This window comes from Larus michahellis, unplaced genomic scaffold (assembly GCF_964199755.1).
Source record: "Larus michahellis unplaced genomic scaffold, bLarMic1.1 SCAFFOLD_408, whole genome shotgun sequence".
Lineage (NCBI taxonomy): Eukaryota > Metazoa > Chordata > Aves > Charadriiformes > Laridae > Larus > Larus michahellis.
Window position 1 is genome coordinate 21,289 of NW_027436184.1, and position 18,338 is coordinate 39,626.

Here is an 18,338-nt window from a genome sequence, read left to right on the forward strand (position 1 = left end):
GGTGGCCATGACAATAGCCATGCTGGTGGCCGTGGTGGTGGCCATGATGGTGATGGCCATGACAGTAGCCATGATGGTTGCTTTGGTGGTGGCCATGATGGTGATGGCCATGACGGTGTTGTCCATGACCGTAGCCATGATGGTGGCCATAGTGGTGGCCATGGTGGTGGTGGCCATGACTGTAACCATGGTGGTGGCCATGTTGGTGTTGGCCGTGACCGTAGCCATGCTGGTGGCCTTGCTGGTGGCCATGGTGGTGTTGTCCATGACCGTAGCCATGATGGTGGCCATGGTGGCAGCCATGTTGGTGTTGGCCATGACAGTAGCCGTGGTGGTGGCCATGACTGTAACCATGGTGGTGGCCATGGTGGTGTTGGCCATGACAGTAGCCATGATGGTGGCCATGGTGGTGTTGTCCATGACCGTAGCCATGATGGTGGCCATGGTGGTGGCCATGTTGGTGTTGGCCGTGACCGTAGCCACGGTGTTGCCCGTGTTGGTGGCCGTGACTGTAATCATGGTGGTGGCCATGGTGGTGTTGGCCATGACAGTAGCCATGATGGTTGCTGTGGTGGTGGCCATGATGGTGTTGGCCATGACCGTAGCCATGATGGTGGCCATAGTGGTGGCCATGGTGGTGGTGGCCATGGTGGTGGTGGCCATGACTGTAGCCATCGTGGTGGCTGTGTTAGTGTTGGCCATGACGGTAGCCACGCTGGTGGCCCTGGTGGTCGCCGTGTTGGTGTTGGCCGTGACCGTAGCCATGCTGGTGGCCTTGCTGGTGGCCATGTTGGTGTTGTCTATGACCGTAGCCATGATGGTGGCCATGGTGGCGGCCGTGTTGCTGTTGGCCGTGACCGTAGCCGTGCTGCTGCCCGTGTTGGTGGCCGCGGGGGCTGACGGCGCTGGCCCCCTCCCCGCAGGGCATTCGGTACCTGCACCACCGCGCCGTGGTCCACGGCCGCCTCAAGTCCCGCAACTGCGTGGTGGACGGTCGCTTCGTGCTGAAGGTGACGGACCACGGCTACAACGAGCTGCTGGAGGCCCAGCGGGTGCCCACCCCCACCCCCCAGCCCCAGGGTGAGGGCGGGGCCCGGGGCGGGGCGGGGCGGGGCGGGGCGGGGCGGGAGGTTGGGGGAAGGGGGGAGGGGGGGAGGGCCGACGGGATGGGGCGGGGGGCGGGGGGGGGGGGGGAAGCGGTGGCTGGGGGCGTGGCCTGCCATTGGGCGTGGCCTCCCGTGGGGCGTGGCCTACTAAGGGGGGGCGTGGCCTACTAAGGGGGCGTGGCCTCCCCACAGGGGGCGTGGTCCCCAGTGGGGGTGTGGGCTTCTATGGGGGTGTGGGCTTATGGGGGGGCGTGGCCTCTTAGGGGCGTGGTCTCCCATAAGGGGGTGTGGCCTTCCACGGGGGCGTGGCCAGCGAAGGGGGCGTGGTCTCCCGTGGGGTGTGGCCTCCCGTGAGGGGGCGTGGTCTCTCACAAGGGGGCGTGGTCTCCCGTGGGGCGGGGTCTCCCGTGGGGTGTGGCCTCCCACGCAGGGCGGGGCCTTCCGTGGGGCGGGGTCTCCCAGAGGGGGTGTGGCCTCCCATGGGGGGTGTGTGGCCTCCCATGGGGCGTGGCCTAGTAAGGGGGCGTGGTCTCCCATGGGGGTGTGGTCTCCCATAGGGGGGCGTGGTCTCCAAATGGGGTGCGGTCCCCTCTGGGGCGGGGCCTCCCATGTAGGGCGTGGCCTCCCAGGGGGGGTGGTCTCCCAGAGGGGGCGTGGCCTCCCCTAAGGGGGCGTGGCCTCCCATATAGGGCATGGCCTCCCGCGGGGGCGGTCTCTTCCCGGGGGGGGCGTGGCCTCCCATAAGGGGGCGTGGTCTCCCGGAGGAGGCGTGGCCTCCCCTAAGGGGGGGGCGTGGCCTCCCATATAGGGCATGGCCTCCCGCGGGGGGGGGGCGGGGCGTGGTCTCCTCCCGAGGGGGCGTGGCCTAGAGAGGGGGCGTGGTCTTCTCGTGTGGGGGGCGTGGCCTCCAATAGGGGGGCGTGGCCTGTCCTTCCCCCGGGGGGGGGCGTGGCCACCCCATTCCTCGGCCACCCCAATGGGAGGGTGGCCTGGGGACGGGGGGGCGTGGCCTGGGGCTGGTGGGCGTGGCCTGGGGCGGGGTGGGCGTGGCCTGATGGTGGCTCCGCCCCCCCCCCCCCCCCCCCATCAGAGCGGCTGTGGACGGCGCCGGAGCTGCTGCGGGACCCGGCGCTGGAACGTCGCGGCTCCTTCCGGGGCGACGTCTACGGCATCGGCATCATCATGCAGGAGGTCATCTGCCGCAGCGGGCCCTACTGCATGCTGGGGCTGCCCCCCGCAGGTAGCCACCAGTAGCCTCCCAGTAGCCCCCAGTAAGCCACCAGTGACCCCACTGCATGCTGGGGCTGCCCCCCGCAGGTAGCCACCAGTAGCCTCCCAGTAGCCCCCCAGTAAGCCACCAGTGGCCCTGCGTCATGCTGGGCCTGCCCCCTGAAGGTACAGCCCAGTAGCCTCCCAGTAACTCCCCAGTAGCCCCCAGTGACCCTGCTGCCTGCTGGGGCTGCCCCTTAAATATCCTGACCAGTAGCCTCCCAGTAGCCTCCCAGTAAGCCCCTAGTAGCCCCCAGTGACCCCGCTGCCTGCTGGGGCTGCCCCCTGAAGGTACAGCCCAGTCACACCAGTAGCCCACCAGTAGCCTCCCAGTAGCCCCCAGTAGCCCCCAGTGACCCCACTGCATGCTGGGGCTGCCCCCCGCAGGTAGCCACCAGTAGCCTCCCAGTAGCCCCCAGTAAGCCACCAGTGGCCCTGCGTCATGCTGGGCCTGCCCCCTGAAGGTACAGCCCAGTAGCCTCCCAGTAACCCCCCAGTAGCCCCCAGTGACCCCACTGCATGCTGGGGCTGCCCCCCGCAGGTAGCCACCAGCAGCCTCCCAGTAGCCCCCAGTAGCCCCCAGTGACCCCGCTGCCTGCTGGGGCTGCTCCCTGAAGGTACAGCCCAGTCACACCAGTAGCCCACCAGTAGCCTCCCAGTAGCCCCCAGTAGCCCCCAGTGACCCCACTGCATGCTGGGGCTGCCCCCTTAAGGTACAGCCCAGTCACACCAGTAGCCCACCAGTAGCCTCCCAGTAGCCCCCAGTAGCCCCCAGTGGCCCTGCGTCATGCTGGGCCTGCCCCCTGAAGGTACAGCCCAGTAGCCTCCCAGTAACTCCCCAGTAGCCCCCAGTGACCCCACTGCATGCTGGGGCTGCCCCCCGCAGGTAGCCACCAGCAGCCTCCCAGTAGCCCCCCAGTAAGCCACCAGTGGCCCTGCGTCATGCTGGGCCTGCCCCCTGAAGGTACAGCCCAGTAGCCTCCCAGTAACTCCCCAGTAGCCCCCAGTGACCCTGCTGCATGCTGGGGCTGCCCCTTAAATATCCTGACCAGTAACCCACCAGTAGCCTCCCAGTAAGCCCCCAGTAGCCCCCAGTGACCCCGCTGCCTGCTGGGGCTGCCCCCTGAAGGTACAGCCCAGTCACACCAGTAGCCCACCAGTAGCCTCCCAGTAGCCCCCAGTAGCCCCCAGTGACCCCACTGCATGCTGGGGCTGCCCCCCGCAGGTAGCCACCAGCAGCCTCCCAGTAGCCCCCAGTAGCCACCAGTGGCCCTGCGTCATGCTGGGCCTGCCCCCTGAAGGTACAGCCCAGTAGCCTCCCAGTAACCCCCCAGTAGCCCCCAGTGACCCCACTGCATGCTGGGGCTGCCCCCTGAAGGTACAGCCCAGTCACACCAGTAGCCCACCAGTAGCCTCCCAGTAGCCCCCAGTAGCCCCCAGTGGCCCTGCGTCATGCTGGGGCTGCCCCCCGCAGGTACCGCCCACTAGCCTCCCAGTAGCCCCCAGTAGCCCCCAGTGACCCTGCGTCATGCTGGGGCTGTCCCCCACAGGTACCGCCCAGTAGCCTCCCAGTAACTCCCCAGTAGCCACCAGTGACCCAGCTGCATGCTGGGGCTGCCCCCTAAATGTCTGACCAGTAACCTCCCAGTAGCCTCCCAGTAGCCCCCAGTGGCCCTACTGCATGCTGGGGCTGCCCCTTAAATATCCTGACCAGTAGCCTCCCAGTAACCCCCAGTAGCCCCCAGTGACCCCACGCCATGCTGGGGCTGCCCCATGAAGGTACAGCCCAGTCACACCAGTAGCCCACCAGTAGCCTCCCAGTAACCCCCAGAAGCCACCAGTGACCCCACAGCATCCTGGGGCTGCCCCCTGAAGGTACAGCCCAGTAGCCTCCCAGTAACCTCCCAGTAACCCCCCAGTGACCCTGTTGGCCCCCCAAGTACCTCCAGGACCCCCCCAAACTTCTCCAGGACCCCATAAGTACCTCCAGGACCCCCCCAAACACCTCCAGAACCCCATAAGTATCTCCAGAACCCCCCCAAGCACCTCCAGGACCCCCCAAGGATCTCCAGCACCCCCCAGATATCTCCACAACCCCATAAGTACCTCCAGAACCCCCCCAAACACCTCCAGGACCCCATAAGTACCTTCAGGACCCCCCCCAAACATCTCCAGGACCCCATAAGTACCTCCAGGACCCCCCCCAAACATCTCCAGAACCCCATAAGTACCTCCAGGACCCCCCCAAACACCTCCAGAACCCCATAAGTACCTCCAGGACCCCCCCCAAACATCTCCAGGACCCCATAAGTACCTCCAGGACCCCCCCCAAACATCTCCAGAACCCCATAAGTACCTCCAGGACCCCCCCAAACACCTCCAGGACCCCATAAGTACCTCCAGGACCCCCCCCAAACATCTCCAGGACCCCATAAGTACCTCCAGGACCCCCCCCAAACATCTCCACAACCCCATAAGTACCTCCAGAACCCCCCCAAACACCTCCAGAACCCCATAAGTACCTCCAGAACCCCCCCAAACACCTCCAGGACCCCATAAGTACCTCCAGGACGCCCCCAAACACCTCCAGAACCCCATAAGTATCTCCAGAACCCCTCCAAACACCTCCAGGACCCCATAAGTACCTCCAGGACCCCCCCCAAACATCTCCAGAACCCCATAAGTATCTCCAGGACCCCCCCCAAACACCTCCAGGACCCCATAAGTACCTCCAGGACCCCCCCAAAACATCTCCGGGACCCCATAAGTACCTCCAGGACGCCCCCAAACACCTCCAGAACCCCATAAGTATCTCCAGAACCCCCCCAAACACCTCCAGAACCCCATAAGTACCTCCAGAACCCCCCCAAACATCTCCACAACCCCATAAGTATCTCCAGGACCCCCCCCAAACACCTCCAGAACCCCATAAGTACCTCCAGAACCCCCCCAAACACCTCCAGGACCCCATAAGTATCTCCAGAACCCCCCCAAACACCTCCGGAACCCCCTAAAAAAACATCTCCAGAACCCCCCAAGTATCTCCAGGACCCCCTCCCTCCCCCCCCACCCGTGCCCCACCAAAAGACCCCTTGGCCCCCCAACTGCCCGCCCCCCGCCCCCCCCCCCCCAGCCTCCCGCACCTCTATCACCCCTCCAGGCCACCCCAGTTGCCCAAACCCCCTCCGCGCACCCCCAAACCGAGCCTCCCCCCCCCCCCTCCCCGTCACCGGGGGACCCCCCCCCCCGGGTGACGCGGGTGCCCCCAGAGATCATCGAGAAGGTGCTGCGCCCCCCCCCGCTCTGCCGGCCCGCCGTCTCGGCCGACCAGGCCCCCCTGGAGTGCATCCAGCTGATGAAGCAGTGCTGGAGCGAGCAGCCCGAGAAGAGGCCCAGCATCGACCAGATCTTCGAGCAGGTGGGACCAGTACGGGGCGATACGGGACCAGTACGGGGAGATACGGGACCAGTATGGGGAGATATGGACCAGTATGGGGAGATACGGGACCAGGACGGGGAGATACGGACCAGTATGGGGAGATACGGGACCAGTATGGGGAGATACGGACCAGTATGGGGAGATATGGACCAGTATGGGGAGATACGGGACCAGTATGGGGTGATACAGGACCAGTATGGGGAGATACGGACCAGTATGGGGAGATATGGACCAGTATGGGGAGATACGGGACCAGTATGGGGTGATACAGGACCAGTATGGGGAGATATGGACCAGTATGGGGTGATACGGGACCAGTATGGGGAGATACGGACCGGTATGGGGTGATACGGGACCAGTATGGGGTGATACGGGACCAGTATGGGGAGATATGGACCAGTATGGGGTGATACGGGACCAGTATGGGGTGATACGGACCGGTATGGGGAGATACGGGACCAGTACGGGGAGATACAGACCAGTATGGGGAGATACGGGACCAGTATGGGGAGATACGGACCGGTATGGGGTGATACGGGACCAGTATGGGGTGATACGGGACCAGTATGGGGTGATACGGACCGGTATGGGGAGATACGGGACCAGTACGGGGAGATACAGACCAGTATGGGGAGATACGGGACCAGTATGGGGTGATACAGGATGGGTATGGGGTGATATGGACCAGTATGGGGTGATACGGGACCAGTATGGGGAGATACGGACCGGTATGGGGAGATACGGGACCAGTATGGGGAGATACAGACCAGTATGGGGAGATACGGGACCAGTATGGGGTGATACAGGACCAGTATGGGGTGATATGGACCAGTATGGGGTGATACGGGACCAGTATGGGGAGATACGGACCGGTATGGGGTGATACGGGACCAGTATGGGGTGATACGGGACCAGTATGGGGAGATACGGGACCAGTATGGGGAGATATGGACCAGTATGGGGAGATATGGACCAGTATGGGGAGATATGGGACCAGTATGGGGAGATACGGACCAGTATGGGGAGATACGGGACCGGTATGGGGAGATACGGGACCAGTATGGGGAGATACGGACCGGTATGGGGTGATACAGACCAGTATGGGGAGATACGGACCAGTATGGGGAGATACGGGACTAGTATGGGGAGATACGGACCAGTATGGGGTGATACGGGACCAGTATGGGGAGATACGGGACCAGTATGGGGAGATACGGGACCAGTATGGGGTGATATGGGACTAGTACAGGGTGATACGGACCAGTATGGGGAGATACGGACCAGTATGGGGTGATACAGGATGGGTATGGGGTGATATGGGACCAGTATGGGGAGATACGGACCGCTATGGGGTGATACGGGACCGGTATGGGGAGATACGGGACCAGTATGGGGAGATATGGACCAGTATGGGGAGATACGGACTGGTATGGGGTGATATGGGACCAGTATGGGGAGATATGGACCAGTACGGGGCGATTCGGGACCAGTATGGGGAGATACAGACCAGTATGGGGTGATACAGGATGGGTATGGGGTGATATGGGACCAGTATGGGGAGATATGGACCAGTATGGGGAGATACGGACCGGTATGGGGTGATACAGGACCAGTATGGGGAGATACGGACCAGTATGGGGTGATACAGGATGGGTATGGGGAGATACGGGTCCAGTATGGGGAGATATGGACCAGTATGGGGAGATACGGACCAGTATAGGGTGATACGGACCGGTATGGGGAGATACGGGACCAGTATGGGGAGATACGGACCAGTATGGGGTGATATGGGACCAGTATGGGGAGATATGGACCAGTATGGGGAGATACGGGTCCAGTATGGGGAGATATGGACCAGTATGGGGAGATACGGGACCAGTATGGGGAGATACGGACCAGTATGGGGAGATATGGACCACTATGGGGTGATATGGACCAGTATGGGGTGATACGGGACCAGTACGGGGTCACACGGGACCAGTATGGGGAGATACGGACCGGTATGGGGTGATACGGGACCAGTATGGGGTGATACAGGACGGGTATGGGGTGATATGGGACCAGTATGGGGAGATATGGACCAGTATGGGGAGATACAGACCAGTATGGGGTGATACGGACCAGTATGGGGAGATACGGATCGGTATGGGGTGATATGGACCAGTATGGGGAGATACGGGACCAGTATGGGGTGATACAGGACCAGTATGGGGAGATATGGACCAGTATGGGGTGATACGGGACCAGTATGGGGAGATACGGACCGGTATGGGGTGATACGGGACCAGTATGGGGTGATACGGGACCAGTATGGGGAGATATGGACCAGTATGGGGTGATACGGGACCAGTATGGGGAGATACGGACCGGTATGGGGAGATACGGGACCAGTACGGGGAGATACAGACCAGTATGGGGAGATACGGGACCAGTATGGGGAGATACGGACCGGTATGGGGTGATACGGGACCAGTATGGGGTGATACGGGACCAGTATGGGGAGATATGGACCAGTATGGGGTGATACGGGACCAGTATGGGGTGATACGGACCAGTATGGGGAGATACGGGACCAGTACGGGGAGATACAGACCAGTATGGGGAGATACGGGACCAGTATGGGGTGATACAGGATAGGTATGGGGTGATATGGACCAGTATGGGGTGATACGGGACCAGTATGGGGAGATACGGACCGGTATGGGGAGATACGGGACCAGTATGGGGAGATACAGACCAGTATGGGGAGATACGGGACCAGTATGGGGTGATACAGGACCAGTATGGGGAGATATGGACCAGTATGGGGTGATACGGGACCAGTATGGGGAGATACGGACCGGTATGGGGTGATACGGGACCAGTATGGGGTGATACGGGACCAGTATGGGGAGATACGGGACCAGTATGGGGAGATATGGACCAGTATGGGGAGATATGGGACCAGTATGGGGAGATACGGACCAGTATGGGGAGATACGGGACCGGTATGGGGAGATACGGGACCAGTATGGGGAGATACGGACCGGTATGGGGAGATACGGACCAGTATGGGGTGATACGGGACCGGTATGGGGAGATACGGGACCAGTATGGGGTGATACAGACCAGTATGGGGTGATACGGGACCAGTATGGGGAGATACGGGACCAGTATGGGGTGATACAGACCAGTATGGGGTGATATGGGACTAGTACAGGGTGATACGGACCAGTATGGGGAGATACGGACCAGTATGGGGTGATACAGGATGGGTATGGGGTGATATGGGACCAGTATGGGGAGATATGGACCAGTACGGGGCGATTCGGGACCAGTATGGGGAGATACAGACCAGTATGGGGTGATACAGGATGGGTATGGGGTGATATGGGACCAGTATGGGGAGATATGGAACAGTATGGGGAGATACGGACCAGTATGGGGTGATACAGGACCAGTATGGGGAGATACGGACCAGTATGGGGTGATACAGGATGGGTATGGGGAGATACGGGTCCAGTATGGGGAGATATGGACCAGTATGGGGAGATATGGACCAGTATGGGGAGATACGGACCAGTATAGGGTGATACGGACCGGTATGGGGTGATATGGGACCAGTATGGGGAGATACGGACCAGTATGGGGTGATATGGGACCAGTATGGGGAGATATGGACCAGTATGGGGAGATACGGGTCCAGTATGGGGAGATATGGACCAGTATGGGGAGATACAGGCCGGTATGGGGTGATACGGGACCAGTACGGGGAGATATGGACCAGTATGGGGAGATACAGACCGGTATGGGGTGATATGGGACCAGTATGGGGAGATATGGGACCAGTATGGGGAGATATGGACCACTATGGGGTAATATGGACCAGTATGGGGTGATACGGGACCAGTACGGGGTCACACGGGACCAGTATGGGGAGATACGGACCGGTATGGGGTGATACGGGACCAGTATGGGGTGATACAGGACGGGTATGGGGTGATATGGGACCAGTATGGGGAGATATGGACCAGTATGGGGAGATACAGACCAGTATGGGGAGATACGGATCGGTATGGGGTGATACGGGACCAGTATGGGGAGATACGGACCAGTATGGGGAGATATGGACCAGTATGGGGAGATACGGGACCAGTATGGGGTGATACGGGACCAGTATGGGGAGATACGGACCGGTATGGGGAGATATGGACCAGTATGGGGTGATACGGACCGGTATGGGGTGATACGGACCAGTATGGGGAGATACAGACCAGTATGGGGAGATACGGACCAGTATGGGGAGATATGGACCAGTATGGGGAGATACAGACCAGTATGGGGAGATACGGACCAGTATGGGGAGATACGGGACCAGTATGGGGAGATATGGACCAGTACGGGGCGATACGGGACCAGTATGGGGAGATACGGACCAGTATGGGGAGATATGGACCAGTATGGGGAGATACAGACCAGTATGGGGAGATACAGACCAGTATGGGGAGATACGGGACCAGTATGGGGAGATACGGACCAGTATGGGGAGATACGGGACCAGTATGGGGAGATACGGACCGGTATGGGGTGATACGGGACCAGTATGGGGAGATACGGGACCAGTATGGGGAGATACGGGACCGGTATGGGGAGATACGGGACCAGTATGGGGTGATACAGACCAGTATGGGGAGATATGGACCAGTACGGGGCGATACGGGACCAGTATGGGGAGATACAGACCAGTATGGGGAGATACGGGACCAGTATGGGGAGATATGGACCAGTATGGGGTGATATGGGATGGGTATGGGGAGATACGGGACCAGTATGGGGAGATACGGACCAGTGTGGGGAGATACGGGACCAGTATGGGGAGATACGGACCAGTATGGGGAGATATGGACCAGTACGGGGCGATACGGGACCAGTATGGGGAGATACGGGACCGGTATGGGGAGATACGGGACCAGTATGGGGAGATACGGACCAGTATGGGGAGATACGGGACCGGTATGGGGAGATACGGGACCAGTATGGGGAGATATGGACCAGTATGGGGTGATACGGGACCAGTATGGGGTGATACGGACCGGTATGGGGAGATACGGACCAGTATGGGGTGATACGGGACCAGTATGGGGAGATACAGACCAGTATGGGGAGATACGGACCAGTATGGGGAGATACGGGACCGGTATGGGGAGATATGGACCAGTATGGGGTGATACGGGACCAGTATGGGGTGATATGGACCAGTATGGGGAGATATGGACCAGTATGGGGAGATACGGGACCAGTATGGGGAGATACAGACCAGTATGGGGAGATACGGACCAGTATGGGGAGATACGGGACCGGTATGGGGAGATATGGACCAGTATGGGGTGATACGGGACCAGTATGGGGTGATATGGACCAGTATGGGGAGATATGGACCAGTATGGGGAGATACGGGACCAGTATGGGGAGATACAGACCAGTATGGGGTGATACAGGATGGGTATGGGGTGATATGGGACCAGTATGGGGAGATATGGACCAGTATGGGGAGATATGGACCAGTATGGGGTGATACGGGACCAGTATGGGGAGATACAGACCAGTATGGGGAGATACGGACCAGTATGGGGAGATACGGGACCGGTATGGGGAGATACAGGACCGGTATGGGGAGATATGGACCAGTATGGGGTGATACGGGACCAGTATGGGGTGATATGGACCAGTATGGGGAGATATGGACCAGTATGGGGAGATACGGGACCAGTATGGGGAGATACAGACCAGTATGGGGTGATACAGGATGGGTATGGGGTGATATGGGACCAGTATGGGGAGATACGGACCAGTATGGGGAGATACAGGACCAGTATGGGGAGATATGGACCAGTATGGGGTGATACGGGACCAGTATGGGGAGATACGGACCAGTATGGGGAGATATGGACCAGTATGGGGAGATACGGACCGGTATGGGGAGATATGGACCAGTATGGGGTGATACGGACCAGTATGGGGAGATATGGGACTAGTACGGGGTGATACGGACCAGTATGGGGAGATATGGACCAGTATGGGGAGATACAGACCAGTATGGGGAGATACGGGACCAGTATGGGGAGATATGGACCAGTATGGGGAGATATGGACCAGTATGGGGTGATACAGGATGGGTATGGGGAGATATGGACCAGTACGGGGCGATACGGGACCAGTATGGGGAGATACAGACCAGTATGGGGAGATATGGACCAGTATGGGGAGATACGGACCAGTATGGGGAGATACGGAACCAGTATGGGGTGATACGGGACCAGTATGGGGAGATACGGACCAGTATGGGGTGATACAGGATGGGTATGGGGTGATATGGGACCAGTATGGGGAGATATGGACCAGTATGGGGAGATATGGACCAGTATGGGGAGATACGGACCAGTATAGGGTGATACGGACCGGTATGGGGAGATACGGGACCAGTATGGGGAGATACGGACCAGTATGGGGTGATATGGGACCAGTATGGGGAGATATGGACCAGTATGGGGAGATATGGGACCGGTATGGGGAGATATGGGACCAGTATGGGGAGATATGGACCAGTATGGGGAGATATGGGACCGGTATGGGGTGATATGGGACCAGTAGGGGGAGATATGGACCAGTATGGGGAGATACAGACCAGTATGGGGTGATATGGGACCAGTATGGGGTGCTACGGACCAGTATGGGGTGATACAGAGCAGTATGGGGAGATATGGGACCAGTATGGGGAGATACGGGACCAGTATGGGGAGATATGGACCAGTATGGGGTGATACGGACCAGTATGGGGTGATACAGACCAGTATGGGGTGATATGGGACCAGTATGGGGAGATACGGGACCAGTATGGGGAGATACGGGACCAGTATGGGGTGGTGGGACGTTGGTTATGGGCTGGAGTGGGTCCAGTTTGGTACTTATGGGGTGGTGGGACCAGTATGGGGTTGGGTGGGACCAGTATGGAGTGGTGTGGGCCCAGTTGGGTGGTGGTTATGGGGTGGTGGAACGTTGGTTATGAGGTGGGGTGGGACCAGTATGGGGTTGGGTGGGAGCAGTTTGGTGGTTATGGGGTGGTGGGACCAGTATGGGGTGGTGGGACGTTGGTTATGGGGTGAGGTGGGCCCAGTTGGCTGGTTATGGGGTGGTGGGACCAGTATGGGGTGGTGGGACGTTGGTTATGGGGTTGGTGGGCCCAGTTGGGTGGTGGTTATGGGGTGGTGGAACGTTGGTTATGGGGTGGGGTGGGCCCAGTTGGGTACTTATGGGGTGGTGGGACCAGTATGGGGTGGTGGGACGTTGGTTATGGGGTGGGGTGGGCCCAGTTGGGTGGTTATGGGGTGGTGGGACCAGTATGGGCTGGTGGGATGTGGGTTATGTGGTTGGTGGGACCAGTTGGGTGGTGGTTATGGGGTGGTGGGATGTTGGTTATGGGGTGGAGTGGCTCCAGTTGGGTACTTATGGGGTGGTGGGACCAGTATGGGGTGGTGGGACGTTGGTTATGGGGTGAGGTGGGCCCAGTTGGGTGGTGGTTATGGGGTGGTGGGACGTTGGTTATGGGGTGGAGTGGCTCCAGTTGGGTACTTATGGGGTGGTGGGACCAGTATGGGGTGGTGGGACGTTGGTTATGGGGTGAGGTGGGCCCAGTTGGGTGGTGGTTATGGGGTGGTGGGACCAGTATGGGCTGGTGGGATGTGGGTTATGGGCTGGCGGGACGTGACTTATGGGTCAGACCGCCCACCCCCCCCGCCCTCTCCCCTCCCCCCCCCCCCTCCCCCTCTGCCCCCCAACCAGTTCAAGGGCATCAACAAGGGGAGGAAGACGAACATCATCGACTCCATGCTGCGGATGCTGGAGCAATATTCCAGCAACCTGGAGGATCTCATCCGGGAACGCACCGAGGAGCTGGAGATCGAGAAGCAGAAGACGGACAAACTCCTCACCCAGATGCTGCCCCCGTGGGTCGCCCGCCGGGGGGCTGAGGACGGGGGCGGGGAGGGGGGGGGGGTGGTGGTGGGGTGGGGGGGGGGTGGGGGAGAGGGAGGGAAGGAGGAGATAAGGGGGGGGGGGGGGGGGGGGGAGCGACGTGGGGTGGTGGGACCAATGTGGGGTGGTGGGACCAATGTGGGGTGGTGGGACCAGTTATGGGGTGGTGGGACAAGTATGGGGTGGTGGGACCACTTATGGGGTGGTGGGACCAATATGGGGTGGTGGGACCAGTTATGGGGTGGTGGGACCAGTTATGGGGTGGTGGGACCAGTTATAGGGGGGTGGGACCAGTTGGGGGTGGGGTGGGACAAGTATGGGGTGGAGTGAGACCAGTTATGGGGGGGTGGGACCAGTAAGGGGTGGTGGGACCAATATGGGGTGGTGGGACCAGTAAGGGGTGGTGGGACAAGTATGGGGTGGTGGGACCAGTTATGGGGTGGTGGGACCAGTTATGGGGTGGTGGGACCACTTATGGGGTGGTGGGACCAATATGGGGTGGTGGGACCAGTTATGGGGTGGTGGGACCAGTTATAGGGGGGTGGGACCAGTTGGGGGTGGGGTGGGACAAGTATGGGGTGGGGTGAGACCAGTTATGGGGTGGTGGGACCAGTAAGGGGTGGTGGGACCAATATGGGGTGGTGGGACCAGTTATGGGGTGGTGAGACCAGTTATGGGGTGGTGAGACCAGTTATGGGGTGGTGGGACCAGTTATGGGGTGGTGGGATGTGGGTTATGGGGTGGGACCAGTAAGGGGTGGTGGGACCAGTTATGGGGTGGTGGGACCAATATGGGGTTGGGTGAGACCAGTTATGGGGTGGTGGGACCAATATGGGGTGGTGGGACCAGTTATGGGGTTGGGTGGGACAAGTATGGGGTGGGGTGAGACCAGTTATGGGGGGGTGGGACCAATGTGGGGTGGTGGGACCAGTTATGGGGTGGTGGGACCAGTTATGGGGTGGTGGGACCAGTATGGGGTGGGGTGGGACCAATATGGGGTGGGGTGAGACCAGTTATGGGGGGGTGGGACCAATATGGGGTGGTGGGACCAGTTATGGGGTGGTGGGACCAGTTGGGGGTGGGGTGGGACAAGTATGGGGTGGGGTGAGACCAGTTATGGGGTGGTGGGACCAGTTATGGGGTGGTGGGACCAGTTGGGGGTGGGGTGGGACAAGTATGGGGTGGGGTGAGACCAGTAAGGGGTGGTGGGACCAGTTATGGGGTGGTGGGACCAGTTATGGGGTGGTGGTGGGACCAATATGGGGTGGTGGGACCAGTTATGGGGTGGTGGGATGTGGGTTATGGGGTGGGACCAGTAAGGGGTGGTGGGACCAATATGGGGTTGGGTGGGACCAGTTATGGGGTGGTGGGACCAGCTATGGGGTGGTGGGACCAATGTGGGGTGATGGGACCAGTTATGGGGTGATGGGACCAGTTATGGGGTGATGGGACCAGTTATGGGGTGGTGGGACCAGTTATGGGGTGGTGGGACCAATGTGGGGTGATGGGACCAGTTATGGGGTGATGGGACCAGTTATGGGGGGGGTGGGACCAGTTATGGGGCGGCCGTTGCTCCGTAGGTTCCATCTGGGGGGGGTGGGGTGGTGGCGTAGAGCTTGGGGGGCAGGGGGGGGACATGTGGGGCCAGAGGGGGTCGAGGTGGCCACTAGGGTTGGGTTGGGGTTGCCCATGGTCTGTTGACCCCCCGAAGTCTATGGGGCTGGAGGGGGTCGAGGTGGCTACTAGGGATGGGTTGGAGGTTGCCACATCCCTGTAGACCCCACCCAGGTCTGTGGGGCTGGAGGGGGTCGAGGTGGCTACCGAGGGCCGAGCTGGGGTTGCCCATGGTCTATTGACCCCCCGAAGTCTATGGGGCCGGAGGGGATCGACGTGGCTACCGAGGGCCGAGTTGGGGTTGCCACGTCCCCGTAGACCCCACCTGGCTCTATGAAGCTGGAGGCGGCCCAGGTGGCTACTGAGGGCTGAGTTGGGGTTGCCCGTGGTCTATTGACCCCCCGAAGTCTATGGGGCTGGAGAGGATCGAGGTGGCTACTGAGGGCCAAGCTGGGGTTGCCACGTCCCTGTAGACCCCACCTGGCTCTATGGGGCAGGAGGTGGTCGAGGTGGCTACTAGGGATGGGTTGGAGGTTGCCACATCCCTGTAGACCCCACCCAGGTCTGTGGGGCTGGAGGGGGTCGAGGTGGCTACTGAGGGCCGAGTTGGGGTTGCCACGTCCCTGTGGACCCCACCTGGCTCTATGAGGCTGGAGGTGGTCAAGGTGGCCACTGAGGGACAAGTTGGGGTTGCCACATCCCCGTAGACCCCATGTGGCTGTATGAAGCTGGAGGCGGCCGAGGTGGCTACTGAGGGCTGAGCTGGGGTTGCCCATGGTCTATTGACCCCCCGAAGTCTATGGGGCCGGAGGGGGTCGAGGTGGCTACTGAGGGCCGAGCTGGGGTTGCCACGTCCCTGTAGACCCCACCTGGCTCTATGGGGCAGGAGGTGGTCAAGGTGGCTACTAGGGATGGGTTGGAGGTTGCCACATCCCTGTAGACCCCACCCAGGTCTGTGGGGCTGGAGGGGGTCAAGGTGGCTACTGAGAGCCGAGCTGGGGTTGCCCATGGTCTATTGATCCCCCAAAGTCTATGGGGCCAGAGGGGATCGAGGTGGCTACTGAGGGCCGAGTTGGGGTTGCCACGTCCCCGTAGACCCCACCTGGCTCTATGGGGCCGGAGGGGGTCGAGGTGGCTACCGAGGGCCGAGCTGGGGTTGCCCATGGTCTATTGACCCCCCGAAGTCTATGGGGCCGGAGGGGGTCGACGTGGCTACCGAGGGCCGAGTTGGGGTTGCCACATCCCCGTAGACCCCACCTGGCTCTATGGGGCAGGAGGTGGTCAAGGTGGCTACTAGGGATGGGTTGGAGGTTGCCACATCCCTGTAGACCCCACCCAGGTCTGTGGGGCTGGAGGGGGTTGAGGTGGCTACTGAGGGCTGAGCTGGGGTTGCCCATGGTCTATTGACCCCCCGAAGTCTATGGGGCCGGAGGGGATCGACGTGGCTACTGAGGGCCGAGTTGGGGTTGCCATATCCCCGTAGACCCCACCTGGCTCTATGAAGCTGGAGGCGGCCCAGGTGGCTACTGAGGGCTGAGTTGGGGTTGCCCGTGGTCTATTGACCCCCCGAAGTCTATGGGGCTGGAGGGGGTCGAGGTGGCTACCGAGGGCCGAGCTGGGGTTGCCACATCCCTGTAGACCCCACCTGGCTCTACGGGGCAGGAGGTGGTCAAGGTGGCTACTAGGGATGGGTTGGAGGTTGCCACATCCCTGTAGACCCCACCCAGGTCTGTGGGGCTGGAGGGGGTCGAGGTGGCTACTGAGGGCCGAGTTGGGGTTGCCACGTCCCTGTGGACCCCACCTGGCTCTATGAGGCTGGAGGGGGTCGAGGTGGCTACTGAGGGCCGAGTTGGGGTTGCCACGTCCCCATAGACCCCATGTGGCTGTATGAAGCTGGAGGCGGCTGAGGTGGCTACTGAGGGCTGAGCTGGGGTTGCCACGTCCCCGTAGACCCCACATGGCTCTATGGGGCTGGAGGGGGTCGAGGTGGCTACTGAGGGCCGAGCTGGGGTTGCCCATGGTCTATTGACCCCCTGAAGTCTATGGGGCTGGAGGGGGTCGAGGTGGCTACCGAGGGCCGAGTTGGGGTTGCCCATGGTCTATTGACCCCCCGAAGTCTATGGGGCCAGAGGGGATCGAGGTGGCTACCAAGGGCCGAGCTGGGGTTGCCCATGGTCTATCGACCCCCCGAAATCTATGGGGCCGGAGGGGATCGAGGTGGCTACCGAGGGCCGAGTTGGGGTTGCCACGTCCCCGTAGACCCCACCTGGCTCTATGAAGCTGGAGGCGGCCCCGGTGGCTACCGAGGTCCGACTCCGGCTTGCCGCCCCCCCGTGCTGGCCGCCGTCCCTCCCTCCCCCCCACCCCCGGGGCCAACCCTTCCTCTCCGACCGGCGCTTGCCCCCTCGGGCAGGTCGGTAGCCGAGGCGCTGAAGATGGGGACGCCGGTGGAGCCCGAGTACTTCGAGGAGGTGACCCTTTACTTCAGCGACATCGTGGGCTTCACCACCATCTCGGCCATGAGCGAGCCCATCGAGGTGGTCGACCTCCTCAACGACCTCTACACCCTCTTCGACGCCATCATCGGCTCCCACGACGTCTACAAGGTGCCGGGGGGCTACCGGCCGGCCCACGGGCGGTAGCCGCGCTCCCCTTGGGGCGGAGGGATAAAGGTTTTGAAAGGCCGGGGGGAGGTGGGGGGGGGGTGGCCACCAAAATGGGTGGGGTTGGGGGTCGCCGTGGGCCTGAGGGATGTTGATGGGGGCGTGGGGCCACCTCGGGGCGTTGGTGGCCACGGTGGCCACCTCGATCTGGAGGTGAGTGGCCACCAAGTGAAGGCCAGTGTCCTTAGAGACACCTGTGTGGCTCTGGTGGCCACCATCCCCTGGGGCGTAGGGGCA

The 18,338-nt window shown here is 61.2% G+C and overlaps 1 protein-coding gene across 1 annotated transcript in view; it reads left to right on the forward strand.

Annotated features, from left to right (window-relative positions):
* LOC141737089 (retinal guanylyl cyclase 1-like) overlaps positions 1-18,338 on the forward strand; it is a 51,082-nt gene that overhangs the window by 19,245 nt on the left and 13,499 nt on the right. Inside the window, 5 exon segments of the mRNA XM_074571704.1 lie at positions 924-1,080; positions 2,197-2,346; positions 5,645-5,793; positions 13,633-13,796; positions 17,852-18,044. Of these exon segments, the coding sequence (XP_074427805.1) occupies positions 924-1,080; positions 2,197-2,346; positions 5,645-5,793; positions 13,633-13,796; positions 17,852-18,044 (813 nt within the window).